The sequence below is a fragment of the Phaethon aethereus genome (assembly GCF_964289735.1).
Source record: "Phaethon aethereus genome assembly, chromosome: 1".
In the NCBI taxonomy this organism is placed as follows: Eukaryota; Metazoa; Chordata; class Aves; order Phaethontiformes; family Phaethontidae; genus Phaethon; species Phaethon aethereus.
The window spans coordinates 198909614-198931050 of record NC_138575.1 but is presented as its reverse complement, the minus strand read 5'-3'; the positions used below and the strand labels follow the sequence as shown (position 1 = coordinate 198931050).

The 21437-nt window shown below is 43.2% G+C and overlaps 1 protein-coding gene across 1 annotated transcript in view; it reads left to right on the top strand.

Annotated features, from left to right (window-relative positions):
- Positions 1-3379: 3379 nt before the first annotated feature.
- Positions 3380-21437, top strand: part of MTUS2 (microtubule associated scaffold protein 2) — a gene marked incomplete at both ends in the record, with an annotated part of 209258 nt that continues 191200 nt past the window's right edge. The window contains 2 exons of the mRNA XM_082008931.1: positions 3380-5665; positions 11685-11925. Coding sequence (XP_081865057.1) covers positions 3380-5665; positions 11685-11925 — 2527 coding nt within the window. The remainder of the gene's footprint in view (positions 5666-11684; positions 11926-21437) is intronic.

Here is a 21437-nt window from a genome sequence, read left to right as displayed (position 1 = left end):
TCTCCCCTCAGCCTCCTCTTCTCCAGACTGAACAACCGCTGTTCCCTCAGCCATTCCTCATAAGACTTGTGCTCCAGCCCCCTCACCAGCTTCGTTGCCCTTCTCTGGACACGCTCCAGCACCTCAACGTCCTTCTTGTAGTGAGGGGCCCAAAACTGAACACAATATTCAAGGTGCGGCCTCACCAGTGCCGAGTACAGGGGCACAATCACTTCCCTACTCCTGCTGGCCACACTGTTGCTGATACAGGCCAGGATGCTGTTGGCCTTCTTGGCCACCTGGGCACACTCCGGCTCATATTCAATGGGCTGTCAACTAGCACCCCCAGGTCCCTTTCTGCTGGGCAGCTCTCCAGCCACTCCTCCCCAAGCCTGTAGCGTTGTATGGGGTTGTTGTGGCCAAAGTGCAGGACCTGGCACTTGGCCCTATTAAACCTCATACAGTTGACCTCAGCCCATCGATCCAGCCTGTCCAGATCCCTCTGCAGAGCCCTCCTACCCTCCAGCAGATCAACACTCCCACCCAACTTGGTGTCATCTGCAAACTTACTGAGGGAGCACTCGATGCCCTCATCCAGATCATCTATAAAGATATTGAACAAGACTGGCCCCAGAACCGAGCCCTGGGGAACACCGCTTGTGACTGGCCGCCAGCCGGATTTAACGCCATTCACCACAACTCTCTGGGCTCGGCCATCCAGCCAGTTCCTCACCCAGCAAAGAGTAAACCTGTCCAAGCCATAAGCCGCCAGTTTCTCCAGGAGAATGCTATGGGAGATGCTGTCAAAGCTTTACTAAAGTCCAGGTAGACAACATCCACAGCCTTTCCCTCATCCACTAGGCGGGTCACCTGGTCATAGAAGGAGATCAGGTTGGTCAAGCAGGACCTGCCTTTCATGAACCCATGCTGGCTGGGCCTGATCCCTTGGTTGTCCTGCACATGCCCTGTGAGCACTCTCAAGACCAACCGCTCCATGATCTTTCCTGGTACAGAGGTCAGGCCTGTAGTTCCTGGGATCCTCCTTCCAGCCTTCCTTGTAGATGGGCATCACATTGGCAAGCCTCCAGTCTTCTGGGACCTCCCCTGTTAACCAGGACTGCTGATAAATGATGGAGAGAGGCTTGGCAAGCTCCTCCACCAGCTCTCTCAGTACTCTCGGGTGGATCTCATCAGGCCCCATAGACTTGTGGGTGTCCAGGTGATTTAACAAGTCCTTAACTGCTTCCTCCTGGATTATGGGTGGGTTATTGTGCTCTCCATCCCCGTCTTCCAGCTCGGGGGGCTGAATACCCTGTGGATACCTGGACTGGCTATTAAAGACTGAGGCAAAGAAGGCATTAAGTACCTCAGCCTTGTCCTCGTCCTTGGAGACAATGTTCCCCACCATATCCAGTAGGGGATGGAGATTCTCCTTGCCTCTCTTTTTGCTTTTAATATATTTGTAAAAACATTTTTTGTTATCCTTTACGACTGTGGCCAGACTGAGCTCTAGCTGGGCTTTTGCCTTTCTAATTTTGTCCCTGCTTGACCTAACGAGATCCTTGTACTCTTCGTGAGTTGCCTGCCCCTTCTTCCAGAGGTGATAAACTCTCCTCTTTTCCCTGAGTCCCAGCAAAATCTCCCTGTTCAGCCAGGCCGGTCGCCTTCCTCGCCAGCTCTTCTTATGGCACACGGGGACCGCCTGCTCCTGCGCCTTTAAGATTTCCTTTTTCAAGGCTGTCCAGCCTTCCTGGACCCCTTTGTCCTTCAGGACTGTCTCCCAAGGGACTCTCTCAACCAGTGACCTGAACAGGCCAAAGTCTGCCCTCCGGAAGTCCATGGTAGCAGTTTTGCTGACCCCTCTCCTTCGCTCACAACTGAGAATTCTATCATGTCGTGATCGCCTGAGACGGGCCTCCGACCATCACGTCTCTCATGAGTCCTTCTCTGTTTGTAAACAGCAGGTCCAGCAAGGCACCTCCCCTGGTGGGCTCACTCACCAGCTGTGTCAGGAAGTTATCCTCCACACACTCCAGGAACCTCCCAGATTTTCTTCTCTCTGCTGTGTTATACTTGCAGCAGATGTCTGGTAGATTGAAGTCCCTCACAAGAGCAAGGGCCAGCGAATGCGAGACTTCTGCCAGTCGCTTATAGAATGTCTCATCTGTCTCTTCGTCCTGGTTGGGTGGCCTGTAACAGACTCCCAGCAAGATATCTGCCTCATTGGCCTTCCCCCTCATCCTTACCCATAAGCACTCTACTTGGTCTTCACAATCATTGATTTCTATGCACTCAAAATGCTCCCTAACATACAGAGCCACCCCACCACCTCTCCTTCCTTGCCTATCCCCTTGGAAGAGCTTATAGCCATCCATTGCAGCACTCCAGTCATGAGAAGCATCCCACCATGTTTCTGTGATGGCAACTACATCATAGCTGTCCCTCTGCACAATGGCTTCCCGCTCCTCCTGTTTGGTGCCCATGCTGCGTGCATTGGTGTAGATGCACCTGAGCCGGGCTATCGATTTCAACTCTGGCATGCCACCCGTAGGCTCAACTCTAGTGAGCCTGGTTTTATCCCCTCCCCCCTTCAAATCTAGTTTAAAGCCCTCTCAATGAGGCCTGCCAGTTCATAAGTTCATAAAATTTGTACAAGGCAAGGAGAGAAACCCATAAAAACATCCCCTAATGGAGCTGGAATTTTATTACTTATGGCTTGTCTATACACTGATGCTTTAAATGTGTCAGTAGCCACTCTTGATGCAATAAAGACATTGTTATAGCGATATGAAAGTGTTTAGACCCTTGATGTGGGGTCCCATCCTCACCTAGCTGTTTATGCCTATTTCTAGTTGTAAATCTATGTGGCTTAAAAACAGTAGCAACCATTCTTCTAACCAGGACAGTTTTAACTGTGTACCTTCTCAAGTCAGAGATCTGTGCTACACTAAGAATCTTTGCTGGGAGCAAAGCTGTGATTGAAACAGCATCAAAGGTGTTTGAAAACACTCTGTCCTGGAGAGGTACCTGGGAGTGGTCTTGATTTTAACTTTTGTTTAGTTAGCATGATTCCTGACATCAGTGTAACACTGTTTTTTTTTTTCTCATAGGTTGGCTGGATTAACTAGCTGTCGTTCAGAAGGAACTTGACAGATCTATTTTGCTTTCGTTGAACCTCTCTACTGCATGTCCTAGGTCCAGAGGCTGCACGAAAGACAACTGAGCAATATAAAAATGTGACTCTGATAAGAGACTCCAAGCTTTCTGACAAGGAATTTTCTACTGATCAGTTTATAATTTCAATGTATAACCGAAGCATGCATAATAGTTAACGTGATAGGAAAAAAAAGCTTTCTGAGTAATTGTGACTGCCAAAAAAGCAGTCACCTGAAGCTGCAATATGAGTACTCCGTTAATCCCAAACAAGTCATGTTATGCCCAGCTTCAGGACAACTGCAGCGAAATAAAAAATAATAATGAAAGCATAGTGAGTGTGGGGGATACCAATGCCAACCAAATTGTGACAAAAGTTAGAACCAATGAAGGGGATATTAAGAAACATGATTTGACAGATGAGAGTGGGAATATACACTCTGGAGGATCAGAGAAAGTTACTCATCTGAATACAGAGCAGAATAAACTTCTGACCTTCAAAGACTCTCGGACCTGTCACGCTGGTGTACAGGAAAGTAAGCTGCCCTCCACCACAAGCAGGGAAATGGGGAAAGATTGTAGGACCAACAAAACTAAGGATATATCAAGGTATATCAGGATTAGCCGAGGACAAAGTCTGTCCAATTTAAAAAGTAGCACAAATGATGCCAACCTGGAGGTTATTTCCAAAGGTGATGTTGATTTCACCCAGAACTTTTCTAAGGGTAAAATGTCCAGGACTGTGGAGATGGAGAGGATAAAGAGACTTTCTTTGGGAAGACCAAGTAAATTCTCTCCTCAATCTGAAACATTTTCAAAAGACTGTGTTGGCCGTGTGTCATGTAAACGCCTGCTTTCTGCATCATTGGACTCCATTGACAGGTCGCACCATTTGATAGGAAATACAGAGAAAAAACCATCCACTGATCATTTTCTTGGGATGGTGTTTCATCCACTTGACAATACCTCAGAAGAAAATATTGTATTTTATTCCAAACCATCTACCTCAGGGAACAAGAAAATAAGTAAACCAGAAAATGTACCAAATGTTAATGTTGAAAGCACACTGCATACTTCTCATTCTCAACATTCAGCTGTTAAACCCAGTGAGATTGCTAGTAAATCAGAAGCACAATTAGGTCAGGGTGATAAAAGTAAAAAACTTGAGCTTAAGACTACACCATCGCTACAATCTAAGAATACGTGTCAACAAAAGATTGAGAGAATTATGCTGGTAGAGCTCCTGGGATGTCAAAAAGATGAAAATACAGCAGTGCAGGAACAGAAAGGCTCTGGGTCTGACGCATCAAAATTTCAAGCATCCCATTTTCAAGACACCTGTAATAAAGTAGAGGATCAATTGTCAAGCCAGGTGGTAGCCTATCCTGATGACAAATTGCTAAGCGATAACCTCACCATCGGTGGGGAACGGAGAGGAAACAATGACAGTGACAACAGGGCAGCAGGCCAGGATAGTGAGGAATATTTTACTGACAAAGAAGTGGAAACAATATTCCCATTCACCTGTGGTAGTAAATCCAGTGGCAAAGTGACACCTAGAAAAAAGGAAAATTTACATGAAGTTGATGCAGGTTGTGCTGAAACAGTTGGTGAACAGTTATCTCTTATACATAACATTAATCTACCTGACAGCAAACCCTTGAAAGTTAATGAGAATAAACCAGCGCTAGTCAAAGGAAACACTGAGGATGCTGCCATGCCTGCTTCTGATCTCTCAGATCAGCACAGAGCGTGCAGTGCAGAGACAGTGTCAAATCAACAACCTGACAACCATGACAGTGATTCGGAAACCTCGAGCTTTTCAGTTCCAAGTAAAAAGGCAGCAAATGCACAGAAACATCCTCCAGAAGAAGCACCAGAGAGCTGTAAGTTTTCAGCAAAGACTGGTGCCTTTTTATGTGTCCCAACTCCCACGCGCCCGGTGGCAATGCTGGATGTTAATAGTCAGCCCACACTATCAAACAGTAATTTGAAGGACCTTTATGTACTTCCTGTTGACAAACTGTCACCCTCCTCGGTCATACCTCCCATTGACAGCTCGCAGTTGTTAAACATATCCCCTAAAGTGCCTATCAAGCCTGCCTGCAGCAGCGCCATCCCAAAACCTATCCTGGTCCACTCCAAGGGCTCCCTTGCAGATAAGGTGGATGTGGACAGTGACTGCAGCGAAAAGGTGGAAGAAAGCATCGAGATGAAACCTGCCATACCCAGGCCCAAACCCGTGAGACCTAAAATCATCACATACATTAGAAGAAACCCTCGTTCGATAGAGCAGCTCGACCCTTCGTTTGCGCCGGCAGGGCTACCCTTCGGTACCCCTGCGTGTGGCATGCCCATCACTACAGAGCAGAAGGCATCCAACGGAGGGGAGGTGAAGCCGCCCAGCATCCTGTATGACAAATTTAAACCCGACCTCCAGAAGCCAAGACTCTTCAGTTCTGGGCTGGTGGTGTCAGGAATTAGGCCCCCAGGCCATCACTTTGGTCCAATGAGTGAGAAATTTCTGCAGGAGGTAAGGGGGCCTTTTTTGTATGTATTTGCTTACTTGTTGCTGCCAGAAGTTAGTTCTCAAACCTCAAATGAGAAATAAATCCTAAATCAAGGCAATGTGTGATCATTAGAAACAAACTTACTTAACTGTTTCTGGCACTGACCCTGTTGCGATGTCTGACCTGTGTCTGGAAGGTGTCACAGTGTTCCTCTTCCAATGTTTCCCTGTAAACTGGGATGTCCCAGAGTAAACAGGGAAGTTTAGTAAGGAAAAGACACACTGTTTGAATTTATCCATAAATGGAATTTATTTTTTTTTCTCCAAAGAATAGCTTTGGGAAATTAATTTAATTTGCCCACAGAGACTTTTTGTCTTTAATGGGAAAGTTGGCAGGTTTTTGCAGACAGAGCACTAGAGGTCTAAATTAATTCCCTTCTGTTTAGCTGTACTGAAACCCAGGGACTATCAGAGCTCTTGTTAGATTATATATATCATACAGGAAAAGATTTACTTTTGATTCATTTTAAAGCAGTGTGATTATTGAACTGCATCTTAAATAAGAAATCTCCTTCCCCTGGAAAGCCATCCCAAACATCAGCCAAAAGGTGATGGAAGTCCCTCTGGCCAATTCTGGCTCCTGATATTTCACTGTGTTTCCATCTCAGTAAGTTGGACAGGAGTCTTGGTTCCCTGAAATTCCTGCTGGGAGGTGAGCTCAGTGGAGGAAGGTTGACCTTGCTTGGAAAGTAGAGAAAGGACAGGGAAGAGGGAGCTACATTTGGGTCCATGATGTGCCCTTGCATCCTCTGCTTTGGGACCTGTGGTAGCTCAACAACCAAACTTTTTATATAAATACTGAAGATAACACAAGTGTATTTAATTTGAACCGCTCTTTTAAAAAAAATAACTGTTTTTTTGCTGCGTGTCTCATGGTGTTATTGAGGCTATTTTAATGGCTGCCTCATTCTACATACAGTATTTATCCAAAGAAGAGCATTGAAATAACAAATTTGGTGACAGTGTTGACAATCACAAGTCATCAAATACCCAAATTAAGATATCGTGTGTGAGTGTAGATTGGCCCTTGTGGCATGTTAACAGGCAACCTATTGAAGTGATCATGGTTTATAGTTTTCCATAGAGCACCATCTCATCCCAAACACAGAAAGGACAGTGCTTGCTGCCTTTTCCCCTCCACCTTCAGTTTCCAGCTTTCTTCCTTACATTTTCTGTACAGAGGAGGAATTATTAAAGTCACTGTGAGCTTGTCTATGCCAGCCATTATTAGTATATCTTCACAATCGTATTGTAGGGTGAGGTTATTACTGTTTAATGTATGGCTATGGAAATTAAAGCCAAAATAACCCAGACTGTGCAGCTGTTTGGCTGTTTATAGGGTGACATGACCCTCTGAAGACCATAGATGTCTGTGGTCTCTACAATTGGGGTTCAGATAATCAGTTAGGATCAGCAGACACATCTGGGAGCAAAGGACTGATTTCTGTGCACCACTGAGGACTGTTCTTAACATAAGAAGGACCCAGATTGTGGCAAGTCTGCAGCATGATTTACTCTAGACTAGGGTTAGAAGGAGGACACTTATGGGCTGGATAAGATCCAAAGCATCTTCCATCACTCCTCCAAGAAATATGATTTTGGGTAGGTGTTTCAGTGAGAGAAGATTTGAACTCAAGCAAGCTATTTCTTCAGAGAAGCTGGATTGCCTGGAGGAGAGGCTGGGAAGGAAAAGTCAATCAAACTGCAGTTTGTATAACGAGTTTGCATTAGCCCAGGAGTCAGGAGCTGATAGCAGGGGATGGCATTTGCTCTTTCGGGCTGCCACCCTAAAAGCAAGTACCTTAGTCCCCTGCTAGTTGGGGGTATGTAAAGGGGACTGATTTAGCTCCAATATAGATCAAGAGAAAGGAAAATGATTGATCCATGGAAGTGGACAGATGCTTAGAAGAGCAGCTGTGCACAGTACAGGTTCATAGCAGATGACTGATATATAATCTGAAAGAAAGCCATTAGGGTGAGTTGAGATAGATCAAAATCACCTGGTGAAGAGACAGTGTTGAAAACTCAGGGATTTTGGAGATAAGGAGATGCTGGGGCAGGATGGATACCCTGCATTACCTTTCTGAGGGGAAAAAAAACGCAGTCTGCCCTATTTCACACATCCAATTTGGGCTTTGGAGGGCTTGCATTAGCATTTTATAGCTCTTTACATAGCTATGATAGGGAGTGTTAATAGCTGCTGTCAGTCAGACCTGTAATCTCTAGGCACCCTTCAGCTAGCTTAATGGTAGGAACAATTAACTACCCCTCTGGGTGCCATGAGCTGGAAAAAATTGGAAGGTGCTGTCTTGGACAGGGGACTCCAAGGCAAGGCTTGGAGAGCTGTCTGAGGAAGACCCGAGGGCTACCTCCATGCAGTGAGGAGCCTGCAGGGCTCCTTCAGCTGCCTGTGCTAAAGTCCATGTAAGGGCAGCTCAGACAAAAATCCCAGCTGAGGCACGAAGGTAGTCCAGCTGTGCTTAGAGACTGCGTCCATAATGGAGTTGAGTTAAGGTTAAATGGGCAGCCTTGCCTGTGGCATTGGCAGCTCCCTGAGTGCTTTTCTTTGGAACCTCGGCATGGTGTGGAGGTAGATCTTTCATGCCTGTCTTTGTCCAGAAAAAAAAAAGGTAGAAAACCCCTCAAAGTGAAATGCTTAAAAAAGCAGTCATTGTCCAGGGCACACCGTTGCTGTTCACATGCTTCATCACAATGTGGGCTCTCCAACTCAATGTGGACCTCAGCCTCTTCTACTCAGCACCAGTGGGAATTTGTGGCCACTTCATGTTCCCAGTTACCTCTGTGGGAAGTAACAGAGCAAACCGTGTGACCCAAAGGCTGTAGCAATGCTAGTGAACTGAACAGTGGGAGGGTATGGCCTCCAAGGCTCACACAAGGTTGTCCATACTGCTGGACTGGGACCATGCTCCCCAGCTCAGTGTCCACCTCTGCCGCTGTGCCCACCTAGAAGCTGTTCCCAAGGACCAGTGTGGACGTGACCAGCCTGGTCTGCAGAATGAGAGTTTACCTGTATGGATATGGTCCATGCCTTGCCAAAGAGTGGTTCTTGGCTCTCTTTATTGCCTACTTTATCGACTGCTGCTGAGAGCCCTGGTTCCAGCAGGGTCTGTAAGGAGGTGAGGAGGTCTGCTGATCACCAGGTCTCCTGCCTGCCTCCCCAAGGCTGCACCTGCCCTGTTCAGCCACCCCCTTGGGGCTGTTCCCCACCATGGACATTTTCTGCTCCAGAGTGCCTGTTGAAAAGAAAGGCCTGTAGGGGAAAAAGAGGTAAGGGACTTGTTTTATACATAGGCAAACCAGCATTTTTCCCTGCTAATCTCATTATCTGAACTGCCTGGACTGATTTCGCTGACTCTTTTCCCAAATAGTGGCCTGAGGCAGGTACTTGACAAGAAAATTCTTGCTTGAGGCATTAATGTTTGATGATGTTATAAACAGAGTAACACAAAGGGAAGTGTTGGGCATCCTTACCTGCTGGCCATGCTGCCAGCTCTGCTCAGGATTACCCAGCCTGTGGAAATTCCTGTATGCCCCAAGTATCTGCTGCAGACTTTTCCAGCTCTTTCGGACAACTTCATTAGATGGAGGGAGTGGGGAATGAGCAGACAGCCACACACAATAAACTCTGAGATGAGCTGTTTTTTAGTTGACAGGCTGCAACAGATCTTTTCTTTAAAAGTCCCTTGACCAAAAATCTAGTACAGGATGCTAACAAGTCTCATATTAATCCATATCTTTTGAAGAGCTTTAAAATGGCCTTATAATCAATAATTGCACACGATTCTAAGACCAGTTGAATTTTACACTTCATGAATTCACCGTTAAATAGAAAAGAAAAAATGTGTCTTTATAGCAAGTTTATGTCCACCAAAACTGGTCTCTTCAAAAAAAGCATCTATTTCTTGAGAGATATTTGGGTAAATTACAGTTGGTCTTTTCCAACCTAAATGATTCTATTCTAAATCCTTTTCACTTCTCTCAGCTTGAGAAGATGTTTTATGCTTGTGATTGATTGTTTTTGTGTGCATGTTTGTTGCCCTTCTGTGTTACTCGTAGCATACTGTCAATAAAGAAAAAAAATGAGGTGACTGAAGGTTTGGCTAAGCTGACCCAGTTTATAAAAAAAAGCGTGGTTTCTATATTTAAAGATTTTTCTCTATTCCTTATACTGAATTACTTGTCATTGGTATGTTCACTGCCAGTTAAATATGAAACGATAAGAAGTTTCTAGTGGAATCTGACTGAAATAAATTCATTAGGGAGAGAAAAAAATAACTGAATCTTACTCAGGAAAACAATCTCATATCCAGAAGTTGAAAATAAGAAGGTAAACATCTCCTGCAGCCCAAGCCTAGACAATCATCGATACAGTAAAAACCTGCATCCTAACTTGAAGAAATAGGTCATAGGAGTAAAATAAAAAAGGAAACAGGAAGATCTAATGGCAGGAAATAGGACTGCAAACAAAGGAAAAAATATAGAGCAAAAATATAATGCTCGGTGTTTGTTACATCTGCCCTCCTAGTTCCTGTGCAGAGGCCTCAAGGATTCTATATTTAATAGTTTAAGGCCAACCTTTTCTCTTTTAGCATAGTAAAGATTTACTAAATTAGGGTTAAAGCTCTTGAAGCAGCTAGGATCAAAGCTTTTATAGCCAATGTTGAAGTGCATATTCAAAATGCTTATAATTGCTAAATAGAAATTGATTTGGCATATTATATGCATCATAACTTACAGCAGAGTTAATTAATTGGCAGCTATATTTCCTCCTAGGTAGCCTGTGGCACTTTTTTGATTAATTTTTAAACAAATTTAGTTCAGCTTTCCTATTTCCTAAGCCCTTTTTTTCCTCTGGCCTAAATGAGATGCACTGAAGAAACATTCATGGGTCCTTTCTAGATTGTGATGATTTTACATTTTGTAAGAAAATAGTAAAGCAGTTGGACTCTACCTCGACGAGCAAATGGTTCTTTGCAAATGAGAGAGAGTAAAGCTAGTGACATTGCTCTGTGCCCTTGTCCTGAGTGACGAAGCAGCACGGTGAAGTGGGAGTCAGAGCCCAGCTTGAGAGTAGAAAAATGCAAGGGCTGAATTGGGGAACTGGGTCATTCTCAGACTGCAAGTTTTCTGGTAACAGCCAGTTTGCTGGAAACATTTCCAGCTTGGGACTTACTGTGCTGCCCTCCCAGTATACACCCATAACAAGACTGAGAGATTTGTCACTGATTTTATCTATTTTGTGATAAACAATAAGCGTTTCACATCTACAAATTTGCTTTTTTTCTCCGGTTCAAATGGGCAACTGGGTTTTATAGCTCTGATTTGGAATATTCAACAGCCCCTTGAAAATGTAACGTACAGAAATGTGCCCACCTCCACAATCAGGTCTCTCTTCAGGAACTTCAGGGGCACAGATTACAATGAACATTTTGCAGTAAGAACATATAGAGTTTTTTTTTCTCACACAAAGGATTTGACAATACCATTTCTCTGATAAAATGAACTTAAAATACCTTCAGCTTTATTTTTAACTATCAAAGTTAAAACCGACTTCCCCCAAAATTGTATCTCAGTAAGAATATTCTAAATAACTTCTAATAAAAATTCCACTTACACACTCTCTTGGTGTATCTACCTCTGTAAATAACATAACCTTTCAGGACTTAAAAGTAACTTCATTTTTACTAATTGAAGATCTTCTATTTGTCTATTTTCTTTTTGGGAAGGTACCAGTTCTTTACTTAGGTTTGATTGGGTTTTGAGACTGTAATGTGTGTATTTGTGGAGAGCGCTTCACGTGGTAAGACCATCACTTTTTGAAAGTGATGATCAGTCTGCAGTGCTCTGAAGTCCACATTCACAAGGAGGGAATATCAGCCTTTATAAGCAATTTAGAGCTCCATGTTCTCTGCTTTTATTGATTTATTGCATGATATCTCTGATGATAATGATTTTTCTGTAGGTTGGGGAAAGACCTGCAAAAGATGAATTTTGTCCTCCACCATATACTCACTATGAGGTCCCACCAAGTTTTTATCGATCTGCCATGATACTCAAGCCACAGTTAGGACTGGGGGCAGTGTCCAGGTTACCGTCTGCAAAAAGCAGGATTCTCATTGCAAGTCAAAGATCCTCAGGTAGCTGTCTCCATCAGCAAGGAGAAATAACGAGTGCTCCCAGCCTCTATCATCCTGATGCTTCAGGTAAAGTATGAACTTCCTTTCCTTTGGGTGTAGTCACCAATAAGATTTTTTTTTTCAGACAGAAATATCACAAAATGAGCAGTATCTTGACTTGATGCTACAAAGCTCCAACAGCACTCTTTGAGGTGTGTCTTTCTATCCTGAGGCAAGGCTGACTAGGGAGTCTGGGTCTTGCACGAAGGTTGTTTAACAGGTCATTGCCAAAGAAGGAAAATCAATTTCAGTAATAATTCTCATTGTGCTCTTTTTTATCTTCCTCCTCCTTGTAAATGCCTGAAAAATCCTTGCTTTTGTCCTGCAATAAGAAGATAATGAGACATTTTCTTCCATCAGGAAGACCCCATTGTTCAATCTGAATATGATGTTCCCCACCATGTTGTGCTCTGAAAGCCTGAGCAGTGTTCAGGTGTGTCAGCAGAGACCTTGATTCTCTGAAGATCTTTGGAGACAACATTTCTAATACCTTTTTCTTCCCAGCTACTGCCCAGCTCAGCATGACCCTGGGCAGAATTAGAGGGGAGGGAAAAGCAAGAGAAGAGTCAGAAGAAGTGTGTGATGCCACAAGACAGAGATAATAGTTACTTCTACAGGACACTCCGTGGTAGACTGGAAAAGCTTGGAGGTTTTAACAATGTGCATTTAAGCAGCAGCAAGTTCAGAGACAACTGAAAATCAGTCATTGCCAGCATGAAACATAGCAGCTGTTTAACAGCCTATGAGTCTGCGGAGATTTTTAAAACATAGTCATAAGGGATAAAGTAATGACTTGAGGTCATATGGTCCCTCCTCTTGCCCCAGGATGGTATTCATTCTGATAGATGTTTATTTAACCTGTTGATGAAAAACTATGTATAAAAACTTTCAATATGAGATCCTGCAGCCTCTGAAAGCTGGCTGCTCCAATGCGTTACCCGCTTTCAAGTTAAAAGTTTTCCCTAGTGTTTCAGCTAATCCCCTTAGTTACAACTTCATTTTCTATCTGGAGTGGGTGTGGGGTCTTTCTCCTCTTTGCTGGTATTTGAAGACTGTTACTTTCTCCCCAGCCTACCTTTCTCCACACTAGCTGCAGAAGAAAATTAGAGGTGGAATAGAAATGGGTCAGAATGAGTCACTTACCCTGAGTGAACTGACCCTGGGAGTGAGTAACACAGTTGCCAGGATTTGGGGCTTATCAGAAAATCAAGGTTTGCTGTAACACAGTGCCTCTTGCCGCTATCCTTTGTTATTTAACCCTGCATCTGGAGTTTCACAGAATCACAGAATCACTAGGTTGGAAAGGACCTTTAAGATCATCAAGTCCAACCATTAATCCAGAACCACCATGTCCCCTAAACCATGTCCTGAAGCGCCACATCCACACGTTTTTTGAACACTTCCAGGGATGGCGACTCCACCACCTCCCTGGGCTGCCTGTTCCAATGCCTGACATCTATGTTGATGCCATTATCAGAAGCTGAACAAGCTCAGCTGTGTGTGACTTCTAAGACTCCAAGCATGCATGCATGCTGGGCAGTAAATGCCAGTTCAGCCCTGTAAGTTGAGTTCAGTCAGCACCGAACATGGGGATACAGGTGCAGAGAGTCATGGGGTCATATTTTACATTTAAATGAAACTGCAAGAAGCTGCAAGTTCAGGATGTGAGTAGAGTAAGCCATTGCGTAACAGGAGCCACTCTGGCACATAGATTTGAGAGGAATGTATGAACACGACCTATTAACAAACTCTCTGTCTTTTCTGATCCTTGGAAATGAACATTGCCTTGATTTTCATTCATCCAGCTTAATTATCCTGCATCATTGATGACTGCATACATGACTTTTCCTTAGCCATTTTTTATCCATATAAGAACTTGTTTTGTATGTATTAATTGACTGTCTTCCTATATTATGTGACATCCTAAATCTAAACAGTATCAGCCTATCCGTCTTATTTATTGTCTGTAATCTTGACTTTAAAAATGCCAGTGAAAGAGAAGTATGCATTAGGAAATTGCAGTAGCTGTCAGTGAGATTCTTATTCCACTAAAGTTCCTATTTCCTAAAGTTTTCCGATTTCTCAAAAGTTGGAGTTTTTTGATCTTATCACCGATTATTTCTTGGACCTTGTCTGCTTTGGAGGTCAAATTTAATTCATAGCTCTCCATAATTTCCTTCCTACGACTGTTACTTTGTTTGTTTCTCTCTGGTCTATTGCTACCTTGCTGTTTCAAAGATGCTATTAAAGATATCTCATGGCAGTCCAATAATCTGTCTGCCATCTCTTTCAGGATCCCAAAGTGTGTCTCATCTGATCTTTGGGCTCTCACTGTTTTTATTGATTTTGAATTATCCAAGACTTGTTCTGGAGAGGTTGCTAATGTCTCTAGTTTTTCACTGTCCACCCCAGGACACATTGTTTTCACTGCTGGCATCTCACCTTCCCTTTTCCTTGCGAGATGAAGAACATGTTTAATTTTCCTGTAATGTCTTATTCTGTTGCAAAGTATTTCCCATTGCTCTCTGTTGATTCAGCGTCTCCCCTTATTGATCTGTCATGTATTTCTGATACCTTATATTAGTTTCTTTACATTCTTTTATTTTTTACGTTTTATTTCCCAACTATCCATTTAAGATTGGCTTATAATCACCTTTTCCTTGTACAAAACCTTTTTCCTTGTATACCTCAAATGGCTTGATCTTTCTCTCAGAAACATATAACTTTATAAGTCAGCATACCAGTCTTTTCATCTTTACTAATTTCTTTTAAGAAGAATGAATAGCTCATGAAAGAGGCTCAAGTGACAGCAGACAGGACAAGACTGGCAAAGGAGTGGAAGGACAGCAGAGAACTGGTTCCTGCGGCTGTGTCCACACTGGTGCATGAACACAGACCAGAGCTGGGTCCCTGGTTGCTGTGTAGAGCTTGGATGGGACAGCAGCCCCTGGCTTGCCAGAGCTGGTGTGAGGGTGACTGGTGGGGCTCAGAGCAGGGTCAGGCACCATCTAGCCAATTGTTTTAAGGTACCCAACACCATTTTCAGCTTTCTGTCAACCACTTACCCTTAATTTGACGGTTAGTTGTGGTATTAAACTTTAATCTGCATTATTGGTTTTGATGCAATATTTGAGAAACAGTATAAAACACAGCTTTGACGGAGTCATATTCACAAATATAAGCACGCAAAACGCATGAGCATACGGTCAGTATACTGGAAGTGGTGCTGGTAAGCCCCTTACTCATGCATGTTGTGGGGTGTGAGGGCTTGGCTGACTGCAGCAAAAGCAGCTGGGGACTAGGAGGTATTTTTCTCTCAAGGATACCGGTCCTGCCTTCAAGACTGCTAATCAGCATCTCTTGCAGCTCGAGCCTGAGCTTTTAATCCAGTTTCTAATCCTAGTGATTTCAGTCCTGTCCCTGGGTAATGGACGCAGAAGGATCTAGCCAATTGCCATCCCATGACAAAGCGTAAGGTATCATGGAGGCCTTTAAACTGAAACCGCCATGGCATGGTATCGAGGACGGAAGCAGTGCCTCATAAGGAGGATTTTATTCTCTTTTGCCATGCCATTCATAATGTAGAAGTCTGCTTAAGCAACACCGATAAGCGGAGTGGTTTGGCCTGTGTATAATACTACCAATAATAATACTCATAAAACTGACTCTGAAGAAATTGATAATTAAATCCCTGAACTGCTCTGATGGACTGCAAGTACATTAAGGGCTTTGTTAATTTTAAGACTCGCCAAGCAGAAAGTAAAGTAATAATGAATGATCCCACAGGCGTGACCTCCAAGTGTGATGCCTAAAATATGACAGGAGCAGTGATCCTTCTTCATCCGTAGGACACGTGCTGGCTCTGGCTGCGGGTTCCTCACTGAGCAGTGCTGCTCCTTAGGGGATGCTTCGCCTCGGGTGGGTCCGGCAAGCAGCCTGACTGTAAGAGAAAGCATTCTGCACTGTAGGTAAGATAGGAAGTCATTGAATCGTGATGTATTTAAAGGTGTAATAGTGTCTCCAAAAGCTTAACATTTGTTTATTTTATGTAAATGAACTGCTCTTTCTATGGGAAACTTGTAATTCAAAACAAGCACTGAAGGATACTGTGTCTATAACATATAAATTATGAATGCGTTTTACTTGGTTATAAAGACTTCTTGGAGCAAGTGTGTTAGGATTCGCATTAATTAGCTGATTATTTTGATGGGATTAATCTCTGATTTTGAAAAGTATAACAGAGATCTCGTCATTAAAACTTCACTTAATTCTACTCATTAACTTCACTTAATTCTACATTTGTTCAGTAGTTTGGTTTTTTCTCAAAGAGTGAGTTAATGGAATGTTGTTTCCTTATCACCTCTCTGTGTATTAAATTTGCCAGTCCTGAGGGTCTAGCAGTTCCTCTCATTTCTAAGCAAATCAACTCTTGTTGATACAACTGATATATTGATCAGGACAGCAGTGTTTCTGATTTACTCAGACACTCACAATTATATGCATTTATTTGTGTATTTGCAAATGTATAATGTATTTCATCATGAATGCTACCATATGTCTACAGCTTTCTCCTGGTGGGAAAGCTTTGCTTTCATGTTTGTTCTCAGGAGTACCTGATACTTGAACAAGTAAATGAGATTTGATGGTAGAAAAGGGGTTTTGAGGTTACTTCCTGAAGTGTTGTATTACTGCTGCTCCAGCTGTGTGCTTATTTTAGAGGTTTGCAGTCTGAGGTACTTCAATTTCAGCTGCAAACTTCTTAATTTTTTAAGGAGAGAGGTGACAAGGAGAGATTTCAGAGAGGAGAATGTTCTCTATCCCCCACTAATCTGCAGTGTTTTCAGTTGGCACTCTCTGGGAGAGCAATCTGACTGTATTTCATGAAGAAAAATCAAGTGTTTTAAAGGGAGACGCACACTTCTTCATCAGAGTTTTGCTAAGGACATTGTCACCATCCTCGAGACTTAGCCATATGCCACCTCTCTGCTCACAGCGATTATTGCCTTTTAAAAGAACCAAAAGGCACCATATGAGAAGGGTTGTCTATCTGACTGTTGTACCAAATTGTCAGTTATAAGAACAGTATCAGCAACAATCTGCGTGCAGCAGCAGGCAAATTCTTCATACCCTGCCTCATCCCTGGGGAGTGCCAAGCATCATTGCGTCTGAGCAGCCGATGAGTAGCAGCTGAGCGGATGCGACGTGACTCCAGTGCACAAAGGAGCGTTCTTGCTGCTCTGGGCTTTCGGTGGAAAACGCCGAGAGTGTGGCTCAGGCACTGACTGTTCCTGTGCTGGAAGTTTCTGTGGGATGCTGTTGCTTTTCACATCAGCTACAAAGCAAACATGGATGTTTGCGGTTTGAATGAAGGGTGAGCTGACGAATTCTTGGGTTGGTGAGAACATGCTAACCAGCCTTGGGTTGCCTGGGAGCTGGGAAGGCACAGAGCAGCTTTTTTGGGCTTTTAAATCTGAAGCAGGAGGACATGAGCATTTCCTACCATATGACAGTGGACTGGATGATCAGAAATTAATTGATGTCAGCAATGATGTTCAGAAGTGTTTCACCTTTGGAACTGAACTGTCCCCGGCTTGACAGTATTTGGATGAGAGACCATCAGGGGAGCTGGGCACAACCTGCACACTGCTGCTTAGGTGTAAATCATTAAATCCTCTGTTGTAAAGCCCCTTTCCTCAGTTCTTGTTCAGAGAGAAGTCATTATATTTGTAACAGGGAAACCACAGAGGTAGCGGCAACAGAATAAGTTTCTTACTTGCACGATTTGTTTTTAATCTCCAAAGGTATAAAAGTTTGAGTTAACTCAGGTGGGTTAACTCTGCTTGTATTCTCCCTGCTTACATAACCTTGCAGGTAACAACTTTGCCCCAGATTCCCCAATATGAAACAAGAATAATGATGTTCAGAGCAGCCTATAAAAGAAAGTAAGCTCTGGGAGAAAATGACACCTAATGATAAAATTTTAAGGGAAATGCTTGTCAAAAAAATCCTCAGACCCATCACAGGAAAACAAAGGTGTGCCAAGGATTCCTGAATCGCAAGTAGAGCTGAAGTCTTGAACTGCTACTCAGTTTAACTAGAGATTCTTTAACTTTTCATTTGTTTCAGCTAAAACCTGCTTCAGATTTCACAGAGAAGTCGCATGAAGATTGCTCTTTAGTTATACATGTGCACAGAGATGCGATTCACGTGCAGTGGGGACACATAAGAAGTCTAGCTCAGACTTTTCTTAAGGTTCCCCAGACACATCTGGTTTGTGTCAATCAGTTGCTACCTCAAAATGTTTTCATGTTTCTAGCTGGGAACAGCTTGAAGTGTCATAGAAAATTGCTTGTGTGCCATACAGACAACAATACTTAATTCTATAATTAGCTTCAGGCAGTGAGACAGCTGGAAAGATTTTTTGCCAATTTTTTAAGCTTATTTTGGCAGATTTTTATTAAAATGAAAGCTGCTCATTAAAACAACTTTTGTTTTGAACTCCCGGACCTTATTTGCAGGAGTGTTTCCATACTTCTAAGAAACAGAAATAAAGAAAGAACATCCATCGTGAAATTTGATGATACCTAGAACAGAAAATACGTACAATAGGCTGTTGTCTCATGTATTTTAATGAGAGAGAAGATACAAAATGACTTAGCTTTAAGGATTTGAATGCATCCCTGATGAGGATAATGTCCTGCCCCCAGGTCCTCATGGTACAGAAGAGCTGGATTACAAAGAGAAGTGAAAAATGATTTAAGGATGATGATGAATTCAAGATACAAAATATTGTTAGTTCAGGGGAAATTTGAATTGAAGTCACAAACTGAAACATGCACGGAAGTGTGAGAAAATCCACTGCATCCTCTGTTCAGACTTGGGAGAATTATTTTGAAGAGGAGGTAGAGATGGCTGGGCAATTTGTCACCAAAAACCTTCTGGTTTTAAGGAAATTCTTTTTCAGTGGTGTTTGGTGCGCCGCGGGCTGCAAGCGCTTGGTCACAGGGCAGGGCAGAGAACGGACAGCTGGGCACTCGGTGTGGGCATCCCTGCGGTTAAGTGGGGGACCTGGGAGTCCCAGGTGAACCTCACTTTCCTAGGGCAAGAACATTTCAAATGTTTTTTTAAACAAAAACATTTCTAACCACTCACCCCCCTGCCCCAGTGGAATTTCCCCTATTCTGTTGCAGGAAATCTGTGATATTTATAGCTTTTTGTTCTAAAATGGAAAGATTCTCCCTCCACCTCAGTTTCCAGAGGTTCTTAGGAAAAAGGAATCTCGACTCTCAGCTTCTGTAGTGCAGGCCTGCTGGTGCATTTTTCAGAAACCTGTAAAACCCCCAAGAGGCAGCCCTGTACCTTCTCCCTGCTGCTGCTGACCCGGGCAGGTTCCTTGCTCCTGCAGCCGGTTGCCATGGCTACTCACCTCTGCTTCAAATCTGGAGGCTACCTGGGCTTGGTCCTGTCACCGCTGCAACACAGCAGAGTATTTTCCAGAGTGTGCCTGAGTTGTGTGCCTTTTATCACACGCAGTTGCCCTTGTGTAATTAGTCCTTTAGGTAGCTGGAGAAGCAGATGTTTGGCCATGCCCAGCCACTAGCAAACGTAAGACTGTGCAGCCAGCTGGGTAAGCAAGATGGTCTGGCCCATCCAAAATACTGCTGAAGTGCTTGTATCAGCATTGGTGGGGGCATGATGAATCTGATTGTGGAAGGGAGAGAGCACAGGATCATCCTTCCATGGTGAAAGTCCAGCTTTAGACTGAGTCCCGCCATGCAGCAGCTGTTAACGCAGGAAGGTATTAGTCCTCTCAAATAGAGAGATTCTATCCAAAAGATGATTAGCATGTCATTTCTAGCATTTGGGACTCTTAAAGCCTTCCGCTGGACACTTTTTCTTGTTCCTAGATGAAAATCAGTTAACATGATTCACACTAAATGTCAGGTGTGTTGATAGCATTGAGGGAAACATTGAGGTCAGGTTCTGTAGTACTTTTCTGCGGAGTCCTTTAGATGTGACGTGGATGTCCCCGGCAGTGGGGAGAGAAGATGTCTGTCTTGATGGTGCTTTGCAGATAACCATAAACCAGTTAACAGACCAGTGTCAAAGCAGTGCTGCACAAGCCTAGCAGTAAACAGTGGTGGTAAACATCACTGCTTATCTGTTCTCTGTGCTAATGTGTCTGCATGGCTCTTCCCTGCACCTGGAGCACACAGCTACCTCCGAGCCCATCTTCACATAGTTCAGAAGAAGCCAGATTGAGGATCAAGTCCAAAATTGTCCCTGTTGGTGCCAAAAAAGTGAACAGGGATTTTAACAGTCTTTTATTTCACGGTGTAGATATTTGTTAGTTTCATTTGGGTTACTCTCCACAGCCTGTCTTCCTCTGGGATGGTAGAGCTGCTGCAGTCAGACATTCATCTCCTTGTGTCTTAATAAAGACCTCAACTTCTGAAAAGTGGGTACAAAAAATGCGTTTTTTTAAGAGTCTATAGTGTATAAATTATTCATTGAGCAAGGAGCATTTTTTAATGTCTTCTATAGTGCTGTGTTTCATAGGATAACAAAACTCTTTTAAGCTCGGTGTTACACATATTTCTATTTCAGAAGAAAAGGCTTAGTTTTGTTAAACAAAGCTTAGTATTATTATTGTGATGAGGTACACAACTATCTTTCAAAATCCCCATAACATTTTTCTGCTCAAAGGAGTTAGTCTTGTTTTCTATGAAGTCTCAAAGTGTAATGCTTCATTAAAATTAATAAGGCTGTGACCTACATAGTTTAAAAAAGAATTAAATATTGTAATAATATGAAGCCCATATGCTTGTGCAGTTAATTTCTATTTTTCCTTTTTATTATGAATGTTCACTCTTCCTTTGAAGTATGTGTCAGGCTAATGCACAAATAGTGTTCCCCAAATGAGAATGGAAAAGGGGTGACTTTGTGGCCTTTTCTGGCAGAATATGTTGGTAGTTTTAATGTTGCCTTGTCTCCTAACCCACTACTCCTGATGACTAGCTGATTGACTGATGACTGTAGCATCGTCTTTTGGAGAACTTCGGTTTTTGTGTTTTGGAGGGATTTTTTTGTATGTTTGCTGCTCAGGATTCCACAAGGAACAGGAGTCTGATATTGTCAAAAATACAAAGAAAAACTGTCCAAGTTTTATGTACAGTTGAGGTCCAGATCCACCTGGTATGCAGATCTTCCAAGCAAAAGCAAACTCGAAGCTTTGGTCTGTCCATGAAGACAGATTGGGGTATTTATGGACCTGTGTTCTGGATTTGCCTAGAAAAGTTTGCCTAAGCATGAGCAGCAGAATATGGGTTAGGACACAAGCTGGAGACAGCTGAGCAGTGAGTGGTTACCACAGGCAGACATGGTAGTTGAATTACTGTTGTTGCCTGAATTCATCTGTTACAAGCCTGTTATTGGCAGTTGTCTAAGACTTGGTCAGTGTCATTCACATAGGCTGACGGTTTATAGTGAGGTGAAGTCCATCAATGGAAATGGCTAGTAGGATGTTAAAACAGTACAAC